The sequence below is a fragment of the Xiphophorus hellerii genome, chromosome 21, assembly GCF_003331165.1.
Source record: "Xiphophorus hellerii strain 12219 chromosome 21, Xiphophorus_hellerii-4.1, whole genome shotgun sequence".
In the NCBI taxonomy this organism is placed as follows: Eukaryota; Metazoa; Chordata; class Actinopteri; order Cyprinodontiformes; family Poeciliidae; genus Xiphophorus; species Xiphophorus hellerii.
Genome location: NC_045692.1, coordinates 10,999,459 through 11,014,838, shown reverse-complemented (window position 1 = coordinate 11,014,838; position 15,380 = coordinate 10,999,459). Strand labels below are relative to the sequence as shown.

Genomic DNA, 15,380 nt, shown 5'->3' with positions numbered 1-15,380 from the left:
TAATCAGATCAAACATACTTTTATCCTGACATACAGATTCAGGATGTAGAAATGAATCCAGTTCACCTCCTGAGTGTCCATCGTTCATTGAAAATGCATCCTGAATTGTGGTCTTACCTCAACTTTTATTAATACATAAACTTCCTTCCCACTGAAGAGTTTTCTTATCAGAAAGCAGCAGCTCACTCACGACAGGTTCTTTTTTTTTTTTTTGCACAATCCCCTGCAATAAAAGCGGGTAAAGTGAGTCCAGATTGGCCCATTCAGGTGAAGGTTTGATTTTTGACCTGGAAGACCAGCGTGAACTCGCTGCAGCATGAAAGATCCCGCCGTAACGGGAGCGCTCGGCTCCACTGATAATCCGCGCTGCACTTGACTCCGGACCGACACACACTCGACACCGCCGGGGGAAACATGTCGCGTTTTGTCGCTCGCCTCCTCGTTGCGGTTTCTCAACAACGCGCGGCGGTCAGATCAGCGGTGATGCCGCGGAGGATCCCTCTGTTCATCCGCTGTTTCTCCACATCTCCAGGTAATATAGAGCAAAGTTGATTTGTCCTGCATTAGTTTGCTCTTTGTCCCGACCTTTGCCTGCTCTCCCTCTGCAGGTCTTATGTCCCGGATACAGGATATTGGGGCTTTCCAAGTTTATTGCAGGCTTTAAATAAATTTTCTTTGAAGTGCAATGCAATAAAAGAGAATGTGTGATCCAACTTGTGATAAAGTTAATTTGTGCAAATGCTTTTTAAAGTAATTTAAAACTCCACCCTGGCATCATAAGTGTTAATTTTGTTGAAAATCATACAGTAAACCTTTCCTTTGTGATGCGTTTCCAAATAAGGCCATGAATTTCACTTCGTGCAAAATGAACCAGAACGTCATAACTCATAATTGATCTTATATTTAGATATATAAAGACTGCTTCTCTGCGCAGGCCTCAAGTCTCTCACACGTTACAACAAGACTACAGACTGGCAAAAGAAACTGACACCAGAGCAATACTTCGTCACAAGAGAGAAAGGAACTGAAGAGGTGAGTCAAAGAAAAGAATAGTGAATTTTCCCAAAATGTAGATAGAAAAGAGCCAAGCAAATCTGTGCAACTGGAACATGATCTATGAATCGGACACTGACTTCATGCTATCTCATGAAAAACAAGACATGAACTTTGCTCACTACTATAATGATAACCTGTTTTAGTTTCAGTCAAACTACTTCCTCTATGTTATGATTTACACATGGGGTTCCCAAATCACCTTAACAAATTTCAGGCTTTCTTAGTACTGCCATGTCAAACATTTTAACTCATTATGACTGGATTTTTTTTAGTATGTTGTTTTATGTCATATTTAAACAGAACAAAACAAAGAAAGAAAACTTCTTATCTATTGGCCCTGCTTTCAGTTTTATTCATTCAAGTTTGGACATTTGAAAAAAATATCAGTGCACTGCACACTAGTGTTGAAGATGTGTAATGTGTATTGTTTTGCAAATTTGCACATTCTTTACAAAAAAGACAGCTTTGCTGCAGAGAAAGAAACCCAATCAGTAAGATCATCAGCTTAGGAGAAGCAGCAGGTGAAGCGCTGCGCTACTTCTACTTATGACGTCAGACCAACTAGCTCAGAGTGCTTATTAGCTTGACATTACAGTTCATTAGTTTGAATTCATCCTGTAAATAAACCTCCTCAAGACTCTTATTTTTGGAGTATCACATGATAAAATAATTTGTGTGTGTGTGTGCTTAGCCCTTTAGTGGAATCTACTTGAACCATTTTGAAATGGGAATGTACCACTGTGTTTGCTGTGATGTTCCACTCTTCAGGTAAGCATTAAAAAGCAATCTACATTTGCCAAAAGGTGCCCGTTAAATGTGTATTTCTTATGATTTTCTTCTTGTTTTTGTAGTTCAGAGGCTAAGTATGACTCAGGGACAGGCTGGCCAGCATTCAAAGAGGCTCATGGGACATGGGAGCGAGACGAGAGCCATGCCTCCATTGTTCGTCGCCCTGACAACAGCCTGGGTAGTGCTGGTACAGAGGTCCTCTGTAAAAATGTGAGTTATTTTCTAATATATCTGAAAGCTTAGTTTGCTTAGCGCCGCTTAGTCACACAATATCTTTAGATATATATTGACTAATGCATATTTGTCATACAGTGTGATGCCCACCTTGGCCATGTGTTTGAAGACGGACCAGACCCGACGGGGCAACGGTTTTGTATAAACAGCGCAGCCCTCAAATTCAAACCCAGAGAAAATGGTGTAGCTGACACAGAAGAGCAGAAGTGATGGACTTGCTTCAGTTTTGATTGTAGCATTTACCCAGAACAAGTGGGCTACATTGTATACCAGAAGTGGATTGGTTGATAAAGTAAAAAAATAAAAAGGGCTACACTCTTAAAAAAAAGAAAAACATGCAGCATGTACCCTTTGAGTCATTGCAAGTGTGTTTTTACTAATGTTTGTTGAGTGCATTAAGTTTATTTTAAACTGTAATCTGAAGGAAATTACTCATTTTTGTCATTTATGTACTTATTAATGTATTATTGCCATAAAGATGTATCTCAGTTACATTTTGATGTTGGACGTTTTCTTTCCTAAAATATGTTTTAAAAAGTTGTTGCTGCCCCCTGTTGTTAGAAAAACCCAGCACAGTACTCAAAAATGGCTTCATCTGTACCAGAAAGCCAAATCAATGTTTAACTGGGAGGGGCCATCCTCATTTGCACAATGTGTGTTACCCTACTGTGTCTATATTTTCTTAGAGTTTGAGTAAAACAGATAAGGGATAGCAGACAACAGACACGGAGGTGCAAAGGGAGTCCAGCACAAAGATAAGAAGAGAATTTTGTAAACTAAGAGAATTAGGACTAAGAGAAGCACAGTGATCTGACAAGAAAATAGAGTCTTAAAGCCGTGATTGTCAGTGACAAGATGAGCGGAGGATGTAGATGTGTACTTTCAGCAGTGGTGCTGTTGTGCCTTTGTCTCTTGGTTTCCACTGAGGCTGTGGGAGGAGCCAAGAGTCGACCAAAACCTCAAAGACGACCACCGAAGAAACCAAAGGTCGAGCCCATTGACTCAACCCCACCAACTCAGAATATAGACATCCAGCAAGTAAGAGACTGGGAGTAAAATTCAAAGTACAGTCTAAGCTTATCCATGTTAACAAACTGGGACTACATGGAAATGTATAGATTTTTGTCAGACATTGTGCTAAAATTACTAGATTTTTTAGTAAAATATATGTCCAACTATATTGTTTACAATAATGTTATCAGATGTACAAGTTATCTGTGCCATAAGTTTGTAATTTTAAAATTTTATTTGGATAGTTATTTCATTCGAATTAGATCTTACATACTGATCACAACCATTGACAAATAACTTTTCAGGCTTTGATCTTTGCACACTGATCGTGATTCTCGTTCAGTCCTGTTTTCAGTTCTTTTGCAAAACCACGCCACAAGGGTAGTCACAAAAAAAGAAGATAAAATAGGTGAAGATCATCAGAAATCAGTGGTTTTTGCTTCCTCAAAAAGGCTATTATAAAACATTTTGTCTTTAAGATGTTCTGTGGAGTTTTGTTAAAAATAGTAAAACACCTTAAAAAGAATTATGGAATGTGTAGGACTTTTTAAATACATCTTCTCCAAAGAAGTAATTTCAGCTTCACTCATATTTTGGATACGTTTTAGCTTTTCTAAAGATTATTCTGGGTGTTGTCTCTTGGGGCATGATTGTGAAACTCTTATCAGTACTGTTGACGCAATAGAGGGATTTTTCAGGTAAATAGAGGCTGAGTATGGACAAAGAAGGTAGAACACAACATTTGAAACAAATCTGTGCATTTGTTTGTATTGGACACTTTGTGGTGGTTGCAGATCACTAGAAATTAAATTGGGCTACTCAATTACAGAAACAAAACAAAAGAAACTTTACTTTTAGTTACAAAAAATGACGTAACACTTGATTTTTAAAGTTTTCAGTCGCTGTAATGGTGTTCTACGGATGTATGATGTTCCTCAAATATGTGCTGTTGGCCCACTTGTCTTCTACCTTATCACCAGCAGCTACTACAGAGATCAAGCTGGTCAAATATTACAAAATAAATGTTCCTCCTAAAGTGTTCTCCAAGAATAACACTGTGCTTGTGCAGTGGGCAACTTTTATATTTTCTTTCTCTGTGTAACGTAACATTTGTGTTACAGATTACAGGGAAATGGTATCTCCTTAATACGGCCTCCAAGTGTTCTTACCTGATAAAACATGGAACAAAGGTGGAGCCAACTGTCATGACCCTTACAGGTCCCTCCGACCAAACTCTGTCAGTTAGCACTAAAACAAGACAGTAAGTATGCATGTAATTACTCACAGTTCACATATATTCTCAGAATTTGTCTGAGCAAGGACATTTCTGACACTGAAATTGGTTTGTGTGCCCACAAAAACAAAACAGGGAGATTAGGAGTAATAAAACCCATAAGCTTTCCTTTGGCATTTTTAAAGCTTTTGATGAAACTGACTCAACAATAAACTGAAAAAAAAATTGTTTGTGTGAAACACTTTGTTTTGATGTCAAGGCAGTAAATCCCTTCCTAGCAGAAGAATGGAGTTTGATGTAATATCTGTCACATAATGGAGCAATAAAAAATAATCACGCAATCTCCTCTCTTTTTTTCCCCCTTTTTTCTTCTCAGTAATCATCAATGTTGGGAGATATTGCAGGAATACCATCTAACTTCCACCCCAGGGAAGCTAACACTAAAAGGTCAGTTCTTCTCACCCTGGTTTTCCATAACATGTAGCAGCTTTACACGCGCTGATTCTTGCTATTCTCACCAGGAACACGTCCTGAACTCAACACCGACATTGTGATTGGGGAAACAGACTACACCACCTATGCAGTCTTGTACTATCAGAAACTCAGGAAGGTCACAGTAAAACTCTATAGTAGGTTCATCTATGCATCTATGTGTATTTCTGACTGATTTACGGTAACACGGGAAAGATGTACTTGGAAGTGCTTGTTGATGTCTTACAGGCAGGTCTGTGGATGACCTATCTGAGCCAATGTTGACTAAGTTTGAACAGCTCGCTGACAAACATGGCATGGGTCTTGCCTACCTCTTCCCCTTCCCCACCTACAGTAAGTACATCTAGATGGTGACAAACGAAAATACAGCATGTTTTAATGTAAAACTAATGCGCTTAGAGCAGCATTTAATTATGCAAATTAGGACAAAATGTTTATGTGTACAATATTTTATATGTCTTATGGATGTCAAAAACTTTTTAAGGTCACTGTGGTGAAGTGGACCAGGACCACAAAATAAGTAAGATCTATTCATTTCAGTTATATTTTAGTCACAGTCCGGGAACAAGCTGCTCAATGAATAAGAAGAACTAGCAATATTTCTTAAAATATAATTATCTATGCCATGCAGTCATTAAGGTTGAGTGGTGGAGACAACACAATGATGAAAAATGTAGTGAGGATATTGTAGGATAATCACAATCAATATCATCATCACAATGCACAGCAATGATGTTGAAATTACATATTTTCCTAACATTACATGAAAAAAATGTTAGTCATTGTGATAAGGTAATCCAAAGCATACACAACATTTCAGCGTCAGCTTTTCCATTTTCCATTATAACCAGTTCAGTTAATTAGCAATTTCATGCTAGTGAAGCATGAACATGTTTTCTGACGTTTTAAATGATTCCACTAATAATAAAATAATATATCTCTGCAGGAAATATATTAAACATAGTTTGAAGTCACCTACTTTGCCTTAGTGAAAATCTTAAAAACGATTACCTAAACCTCTCAGAGTATTACAGGCCTTGACTTGACATCGTCTTTTCCTGTTGTCTACTTTTACATAACTGCAAGGCTTCAAGTCACTGCATGAGCGACTGAAGGAATGACTGTTTTGTAACTTCCATTGCTGCTTAATCAATATCAGTTATTCATAACTTTAGACTTTATAGAAACTCCGCGTGCTTACTGTTGAGAAACATATCATTCTTCTGCCCCAAAGATAAAATCCTTTAATGGTTAATTGATTTTATAAAGTTTTACAAAGCTTTCAGTATTTTCTGTTATGTAAAGCTCTTTAAACTTGCTTAAATTAAAGATCTTATTAAGCTCATTTCCTGAGACCATTTAATCTCTGCTTCTACTTATCACCTGGACACAGAGACGGAAATTTGACTAAAACCTCAAAGTCAGTCATGTTGCTCCTGCAGGCTGTGCACATGCTCTGCAAAACTTATGAAACGTTGTAAAGAACAAGTTACCCAACATCCATTTCCTGTTAAAGGGGCATCCGTGTATCCAGTGTAATTTCATGTGTCACTTCTTGTTTTACAGACTGTGTCCCCACATGCTGAAGAGGCGGAGCTCCGACATCATGCAAGAAAGTTGATTGAACTGAACTTATGAATTCCCTTTACATGTAATAATTTACTCCTTATTAAAAGCAAAATGAGATGAAGTCAACCGACTGTTTTCAGTTTTGTCAAATCTACATCTCAATCTTTTTGTACTTTTGTACATCATTTGTTTAGTTGCGGTTTCATCAGCCTTCGAGGTCTGTGACTTTATGCAAACTTCTTGGCGTGTCAGTGAGAAACCAGGGATAATAAGGCCCAGGTTGGAATCCCCTAAGGGGATCAGAGGGTTTGGTTTCAATTTGTGGTCTAAAATTTTCTTACCCGTTCTCCTCCCTCCACCCTGTGTTTGCGTGTGAGAGTTACATAACCAGCTGATTGTAAGTTGTTGCCTCCTTACAAAAGGGGGTCTGATTCAGCAAATTTCAGCGATTGAAGCCTTGACAGCTAGTCTGCATTTAATGGATAACTGCAGGAAAATAAAGAACAGTCGTTGTTTTAGCTGTTTTTGTCTTTAAATGAACATTCATTCAATTCAGAATATGACTTGGAGTGTAATTTGAAAAAGTAACTCTTGAAATAAGATTAATGATTGCAAATATGTCTAACCACTATATGCAATGCTTTAAATGCAACGTATAAAAGCAAAACAATGATGCTTCCATTGTGGAACCTACTGGGTACTGCTTCACTTTGTGCAGTTTGATCCCGATAATTGGCATCCAGAGCTGACCTCAAAGCAGAACATTTGCAGCTCTGATCTGTTGTTTTCTTGGCTTTTGTGCTCTTACCAAACAGAAGCCGTGATAGGTCAGTCATCCTTCAGTATCTCTAAAGAAAAAATAAAAGCACTCCTTGCCTCCCCCCAATTCCTCAGTCCACGTGCCAGTTGTGTAACAGCTGAAATTTGCATACTTTGGGAAAGATCCAGATAGTGTTTTTTTTTTTTTTTTTCCAATGCTCACGCCAGGGGACAGGGGGGGAGAGCTGGGGGGGAGGAGACATGAGGGGAGGTAGGATGCTGCAGTAGGATATAAGAAGACTCACAAGGCTGACTTTCAGTATCCCCGACGCTCCTGACCCCTTGCCTGCGAGAAACGCTCTGAGCTGGAGGAACCATGACGACCACAGGGCTGAGAATGCTGACCGCCCTCACCTGCGTGCTGGCTGCAAGCGCCAACACAACGCCTGTACCAGACTTCAGCCTGGAGAAGGTGAGAAAAAAAAGACTTATAACCTAATAAAAAAATTTAAACGTGTAAATGTTACAACTGTGCAGGGAAAGATTAAAGAAAATGTTTCTTCTCAGGCATAAATATAAAAATGATGCCATGTATGCACATTTGAAAACACGTACTGTAAGCTGGCTAGAAGAAAAAAAATAATATCACCTCTTTCTGTGCTTTAATTAGGTTGCAGGAAAGTGGTACATGGCTGGCTTTGCAACCAATGCTCAGTGGTTTGTGAATCATAAAGACACAATGAAGATGGGTATTGCCATGATGGTGCCCACTGATATAGGAGACCTGGATCTCTCTTATGCCACACTGAAGTAAGTGAATAATGCATAGTTTTCGACAGAATGACAAAAACTTGTTTGTTCTGGAAGATAACCTTATGGTTCTCTGAGTAGTGCTGATGGGACCTGCTGGAGGATGACTCACCTGGCGAAGAAAACAGACACTCCTGGACGCTTCACCTTCCACAGCCAGGGTGAGTGGTGACCACACAAACAAACGAAGGGCGTCTTCACGGCAATCTAATGCACCCATCTCTTCTGCTCTTCCCAGTCTGGAACAACGACAATGACATGCGCTTTGTTGACGTTGTGTACGACAGCTATGCTGTGGTCCACACCATCAAGACAAAAGAGGGAGTTTCAGAGGTTCTCAACAAGCTCTACAGTAGGTTTTTATCATCAACAAGGACTAGGCCTGCTGAAAAGTTTTAAATAAGGATTGTATTGAGATGAAATAAAACTGTTGTACTCCTAGGCCGTAGTCCTGAGATCAGTGCTGACCTGCAGCAGAAGTTCACTCAGTTCTCACTGGACACTGGCATCCTTGCTGAAAACATTGTTACTTTCCCACAGAACGGTATGTGATCACCTCAAAACTCATCATCTGTCACCAAATGTACACTAAAACTGATTCAGTGAGTGTGTTTGTGCTCTTTTCGTTCACTGATGTGTTCATATGTATTATTACAGGTGAGTGCCCTGAGGACTCAATAGCCCCCAACCCAATTTAAAACGTCGATCTTCATCTCCTCTTTTCTGAAGTCCAGGGTTTTCATCTCAAAGGCATCTTCTCCCCCACCTAACTGTGTCACCTGCTGCGTCACAAAGCTGCACCTCAGACTATAAATGTAGAGCTTTTAATTCTATTTCTCGCTGCATGCCAAAGAGGAGCTGATCCTAGCTCAGTTGGTATTCTTTTTCTATTGTGCATTAACATCAGAGTGAAACAATAAAGTATTCACAGTGGCTTACACATGTCATGTCATGTAGACCAATGAAAAGATTGTTTTGTATTTTCTTTCCTTTTTTAAAATAAACAGTTTAAAGCCAATAAAATCATTAAAACAACTTTTTCAGAATGTAGAGTATTTTTTTTTGTCTAAATACACATTTAAATCTGGAAACAAATTCACCCCGTATTGTTTCATGCTGTTCTTTTCTGTCTGATTTAAAAATATATGTAATTTGCAAACATCACTGTGTAGAAGTAATTCGATTTACTAAAATGCCTATATAATGTATAACCTAATTGTATATAATAACAACAAATGAAACAAAGCTGAGTATAAAGCTGAGATAATCAGTCGGCTATGTCCTGTTATACAAACAGCTAAAAGAAGAGTTACAACAAGTTGGTTCAAGTCACACAAAGCACAGGACTCTGTATTTCCCAGACCTGTTGGTGACATCAGGGTGATAATTAAAAAAAAATGTTGAAGCAAAGTAAAAACATTAAAAAAATATACATTTGAAATGGGGAAGTCATATCTTTTAAATAGGTAGAAGAGCAGCAAACTAAAAACCAAACACAAACATAATCTGCTGATTTCCTTGTTTGAGCTCTTCTGAAAGACAAAGGTAATTTCTTTAACTGACCAATTGTATTGTTTTAGAAATTTAGAAAATCTATTATGGCAGTATTTCAAGAAGAATCTCTGTTTATTGTTCCTGAACACTATTAAAAAACAGTGAATATACTACTAGTAATAAAATATATATTTTTATTAAAGTATTTATTTTGTCCACAGCCTCTCTCTATATTTTGCTTCTATGCAACTGAAACTTGACACTAAATAGTTGCAAAGTTTGCTTATACTTTAAGCCAGCTCTTCTGAAACAGTTACCCAATCCCGCTACTCCAATGGTTTCATACATTTTCTGTCTTCCACTGCCTTGTAAAAAAATTACACATATAATATTTTGGTCTGCAGACTGTCACTTCTTTTTATGAAAAAACATGCCTTATTGTGTGGGCTTTATTTATATGAATTTCCCTAAAAAATACACATTTGCAACCATTCCATTAATCCAAAAAATTAAAATGGATTTACTGCTTTTTACATAGCACTATGTAACTGCAGCTACAAAGCATGCCCACAAGGTGGCAGCCAAGAACTTTTCAGAAAAATACCCACTCGTTGCAATACTTCCCATCTGAAAACAAAAGAAACCAGGGTCATGCATATTCTAGAGAGGAAACCAATTAGTGTTCAATAAGGCAGTCATCTGAGCAATGGTTTACATTTATTGTATTTGGAAATGTAGCTAAAAACTGTTGAGATGAGATTCTGTGTAGGTGTACAGAGATCTTGCTGACTGTCAGCTGTTTCCTCAAGCTCCATATTTTCATATCTGTACATCCTCTGATTTTAAAGCTACCACCCACACATTTCTGTAAAATGTTTGAAGTCATATTTGATGAAAATCTGAAGATGACATGTTGATTTCAGAGCAAGGCGATGGTATTAAACACATGACCAAGTAAACTCTTAAAGAGACTATGTCTGTAAGAGACTATTTCTGAATTTAATCTTAAATTCTTAATAAAACCACAGCATCATACTCTGCCCAGCCTGAGTGGGCAGAGTAGAGTTCAAACTCTACTCTCAAACATGCACAACACATCATCCAGGGGTGGATAAGGAGTGAGATCAAAGCTTTAAGTAGACAATGATGCGTTGGAAAAAAAGATTTTATTGATCAAACACTCTTTATTGTACTCAATAGAACTGAAAGCTGAACAAATGCATTATGGTTTAGTCTGTCAGCACTGATAATCATCGATGTTATGGTTAAACCACAAGAAGAGGGTGTTCGTGCATGTTTATTTGGACTCTGAGTAATACAATTAGAAAAAGGAAAACAGAGACAGAGAAGATTTGTGAGAAGGATGTGATGTTGAAACGGGGAAAAGTTTACTTTGAGGCCTCAGACGAAGGCGAGCTGAGCCCCTCAGCTGCCAATACGTCTCCGATGAAGTGATCTGCGGTTAGCGTACAACCCTGAGGCGATGGGCCGGTATAAAATCATTCACGTGAGTGGGAGCTCTTTAACCCAACTGACACATACAAAAAAACCACAAAACAACAAAAACAAATTGAAATAAAAAATAAAAACACGGTTGGCAGCTTGTTTCAATTGAAACACATGTGACAGGTAAACATCGCTGACAGGACAAAAGAAGCAAAGTTAGAAACAGAACTTTGTTTTGCAGATTGTGTGCGTCTCAGAGGATAGGAGTGGTAGTTTGTAGGCAGCACATCCATGCAGTTGCTCTTTATATATAAATCTGCACAGCTTTTCCTATAGCAGATAAAAAAGTTAAGCACACAGATGAAATGGATCAATTTGTATGCCAGTGATGACTATGTATTGGATTCGGTTTGCAAATTTATGGCACATTTAGAACAGCCACCAGATGGCATTACTGCTCCTGAGACAGCACAATGTTAGTTCTTCAGCCCACTGCCAAAATAATACAGTCTGCAACTCTGGTCTTATTTACCACAGGACATAATACAAAGGCCGTGTGCAGTAGCTGTTTCTGATCTGGGTAGCATGGCTCTTTGCCCAGGGGAATCACTGTGTCAGAGGGCAGAAGAAGTATTTAAAGAAAGTAAATTATAGGTTCTACTCCAATCAAGTTTTCATTTGCCAATTAAAATATGCAGCAGTTCAAACTGGAAAGAGATTAATGCAATCTTGATTCATTTTGTGATACATTTCACATCTAAACCATCCTGAGTTGAGAGAAACAAAAACATTCAGATTTAAATCTGGACTGACTTGATTCTACACTCATATATGATTCTTTAAAACAAACTTCGAGAAATGTAGTTATTTTCAAAGCACATAAATAGATGCTTGCTCAGGGAGGCGTTCAAGCAAGAATAGCCACCAGGCATGTGACTCTGATCCGGACTGAACTGATGCTTGTATCCGGGCTGACAGCATAAGACTAACGACACCTTTCCCTTTTGATATTATATAGTCAGTTCACAACCTACTTCATTTCATTTCCATCACTCCATTTGGGTGCTTAACTTTCTTATTGTCGCTGATATACTTGATGAGCTGAGAAAAACTGGCTGGAGTTTGTATTTTGTGCGAAACTGAAAAGCACCATCTTACAAAGGAAGCAGAAGAAAACCTGAATAGATTTCATGCAGCATCAGTCAAGTTTTTGTTATGGGTCTAAGTTAAGTAATAGAAGAAAAGGCGATATGGCTCAACACCTTAAAGGCACAGCAGATTCATAAGCCAATTACCATCCTAACTTCAACCCTGGTGGTGTTCGGAGTTTTTATTTTAAATTTATGCTGCTTCAGGCTCCTTTAATGCTCGGAGCTAAGTGCATAAAGAAAAACTGTGAAGCTGCCTCCTCTGGCACTTTGTTTAGCATTTGACCTACACACACTGATACATGCATACGTTAGAAATGGCTCATTTAACATGAAAAAGAATGCAAAGAAAATGTTCAAAGCCAAATAATATTTGCAAACTTTGGAAATAAGACTGAAGTGTTTGGCAAAGAAACAAACTGACCGCTCACGTCTGAATGAGTAAAGGCTCTTGGTTTCACTCATAAACTCAAAGAAAGCTGCCGTGATGATGAGCTAAACCAACGGTGGAAAATCATGATTTGCCATCATGCTCTGAGAAACCCCTCTCTGTGCCGCCGCAGGTGGGGAGCGTCCCATACAATCGAAAGTCATGAGACCTAAACATAAAACTCTGCATTTTACACATATATAATATAATGGACAGATATATTACTGTAATATAGATATGACATTTCTCATTGGCATTTGGACTCTAAATAAATCTTTCTAGGAAAACTGACACAAAATATATTTACAAAGAGACTTTTGGCATTCATGATAAACTATGTCAGTGTTGTATAAAGTACTGGAATCTCAGAGTCAAGTAAAAGTACAAGTACCTCTCCAAAATACGACTTTGGTAAAAGTCGAAGTCACTGACTGAAATGTTACTTGAGTAAAAGTCTTAAAGTATCTGAAACTTCTTGTACTTAAGTATGGAAATTACTGTAAAAATGGATGTACTCAAGTAATGTAATGAAAAGTACAAGTAAAAAGTAAAACAAGGCAAGTTTGAATGACATTTCTTATATCTTGGTAAACTTGTCAAATAAACTTAAAATAATGTACCCAACCAAGTGCAGGCAAAATGAAACCTGCTAATAAATTGTTCCAGTTTTAAAGAGTAGCACATGTTAATGGTTTGTGGTTTTGAACTTGCATGCCTTTCCTATATTCGTTAAAGTTAGTCTAAATTGCTATCGCTATGGCTTCTGTCCCCCATTGAACTAGGGTGACCAGACGTCCTCTTTTTCCCGGACATGTCCTACTTTTCAGACCTAAAAAGATGTCCGGGGGGAATTTAAAAATTGTCCGGGATTTTGGTCAATTGCCTCAAAACACATTACATAGCTTACAGTGGATTATAGGGCACGGCGCTGCGTGTCACGTAATCCCTGAGCCGCGTCAGTGCGGGCAGCACTCTTCTCTGTTCGATTTCTGATTTCCCCAACAATGGGAGAAGCGAAACAGGTGTATCCTATTGGAGGTGATGAACAAGCCAGGCAAGCAGGCTACGACTTTGTTCGGTAGCCTGCTTGCTAATCAGTAGGTGGGGTCAAAACACTTCGTTTCTCTCTCTCGCTTTTTTGTAACGAGTAACTAAACCACACATTGAAAATGTATCGGAGTAAAAGTACGCAATTAAGTTCGGAAATATAGTGAAGTAAAAGTGAAAGTCATCAAACATTTTCATACTCCAGGAAAGTATGAAGTACTCCAAAATGTACTTAAGTAAAGTAGTGAAGTATTTTTACTTCGTTACTATACAACACTGAACTATGTTACCAGGTTACAGAATGTGCTCCACTGGACAAATGCGAGTGTTGACAGACTGGTGCGACTACAGCTTGAAAAACAGGAAAAAAAAGAAAAGGATAAAAAAATGTTTGGCATGTTGATTTGATCATTTCTTATATAAGATTTTTGTTTAAATATAAAATCAAAACCAAACAAGGACTGGCAATAAATCTTTGCTATTACACCACCCAGTAAGTGTAATTATTTGTCATACACAGTATTCAAAGGACTCCTGGAAACTCCCAAGCACGATACAAAGAAGGATAAGCTGGTTAGTATATACATGTATAGTCTTTTACAGCTGTACTCCTCAGGATAAGCGTCCAACTTTTCTTTTTCTATTACTCTGGATATAAAAAAAAGGAACAGAAATTTCCCACAACCCTCATCTTCTCAGGGAGTTTGTTGTCCTTTTGAACAGTCACTCCTCTTTATCGCGAGTGATTGGTCACTTGATTAATCTTCCTCCATCTGTGAGCAACGATGGTCTCGCATTTTGCCTGCTCTGTCTGAGTCCCATCATCAGCCCGTTAAATGAACCACTCCTTCTTTGATTCGTCAATAGTTTCTGGGTTGTCAGTGCCGATGATGGCTGTGTCGGCCGACTCTGTGGCCGACTCCCCGCTGCCCTTAGCCTCGTTGGTGTGGTAGGTGCCTTTGTGACGGAACATGTAGCGGATCAGGAACACCAGCGTACACAGGATGGTGAAGATCACCACTGCAATGATCCCTGTGGAAGAAAGAGATATCATGTCGAATCTGCTACTTTGAGTTTTTATTCCCTTCTGCTGCCTCACTTCAAAGGTTTCATTGGTCCGCCGCTTACATTTTCAGTGCCATCCACATTTACTGGCACATAGCAAGCATTAATGCTTAAAATAATTAACCAAACATCAGTTTGGACTCTTTACTTCAGCACATTCTCCACCACATTCCCACATATTCATCCTTTGTTGCAAGCTGGATCCACCTACATTTTTTTCCATCCCAATTACCAAGCACTAGCCTAGTGTCCAGTGGCTAAAACAAAATATGCACTCGTGCCACATCAAATTTATACCCCAGGGAAACAGAAAGTCATAGATTACGAATAAGAAGGTCCCAAAATCTCGAATCAAAATATTAAAGTCAGGTATAGATTTAATTTGTTTTTGTTAAATTTATTTTAAAAATACCATTGACCAGATAATGAAGTGAAAACTCCGTTTATGTTTTAGTCCATGCTACTAAAATAAAAGATAATTTATTTCATGCTTTTACACATTTTTACTGTAGGGTATTATGATTATTGCATGTGAATCATCATGTGGAGACCAAAAATAATTACGTAAAACACAGGAAAGTTATGAACATTGACCCATGTCATTGATCTGACTTAATAAGCATTTTTAACCACAATCTGCCTAAATTAATTTGCAAAAAGTTGAAAACTGCTATTTCAAAATGTAAATCCCTTTCATTTACTATATTATTTTATTTCTATTACAAAATGAGACATGACACCCAAAACAAGGCTTCTGACCAGAAGTGAGACATTGTTTCCAGATCTTTTTATATCA

General features: G+C 38.2%; 4 protein-coding genes across 5 annotated transcripts in view; 3 read left to right on the top strand and 1 right to left on the bottom strand.

The window, feature by feature from the left end:
* The first annotated feature begins 57 nt into the window (after positions 1–57).
* msrb2 (methionine sulfoxide reductase B2) lies at positions 58–2,571 on the top strand. Its single transcript, XM_032552196.1, has 5 exons — positions 58–532; positions 935–1,032; positions 1,748–1,824; positions 1,908–2,055; positions 2,158–2,571. Exons 1-5 carry the CDS (start codon positions 415–417, stop codon positions 2,287–2,289), a joined length of 573 nt encoding a protein of 190 aa, XP_032408087.1. The 5' UTR covers positions 58–414; the 3' UTR covers positions 2,290–2,571.
* Positions 2,572–2,691: 120 nt separating this feature from the next.
* Positions 2,692–6,511, top strand: c8g (complement component 8, gamma polypeptide). The gene is made up of 7 exons (XM_032552194.1): positions 2,692–3,117; positions 4,212–4,351; positions 4,701–4,771; positions 4,846–4,953; positions 5,045–5,149; positions 5,301–5,336; positions 6,383–6,511. Exons 1-7 carry the CDS (start codon positions 2,935–2,937, stop codon positions 6,400–6,402), a joined length of 663 nt encoding a protein of 220 aa, XP_032408085.1. The 5' UTR covers positions 2,692–2,934; the 3' UTR covers positions 6,403–6,511.
* Positions 6,512–7,435: 924 nt separating this feature from the next.
* On the top strand, positions 7,436–8,990 carry LOC116712316 (lipocalin-like). Its single transcript, XM_032552195.1, has 6 exons — positions 7,436–7,616; positions 7,815–7,954; positions 8,036–8,115; positions 8,193–8,306; positions 8,397–8,498; positions 8,612–8,990. Exons 1-6 carry the CDS (start codon positions 7,521–7,523, stop codon positions 8,650–8,652), a joined length of 573 nt encoding a protein of 190 aa, XP_032408086.1. The 5' UTR covers positions 7,436–7,520; the 3' UTR covers positions 8,653–8,990.
* A 4,988-nt stretch (positions 8,991–13,978) lies between these two features.
* The window catches only part of cntnap2a (contactin associated protein 2a), a 294,552-nt gene continuing 293,150 nt past the window's right edge, over positions 13,979–15,380 (bottom strand). For both annotated transcript variants that reach the window (XM_032552191.1, XM_032552192.1), the window contains exon 26: positions 13,979–14,551. In XM_032552191.1, coding sequence (XP_032408082.1) covers positions 14,352–14,551 — 200 coding nt within the window. In that variant the 3' untranslated portion in view covers positions 13,979–14,351. The remainder of the gene's footprint in view (positions 14,552–15,380) is intronic.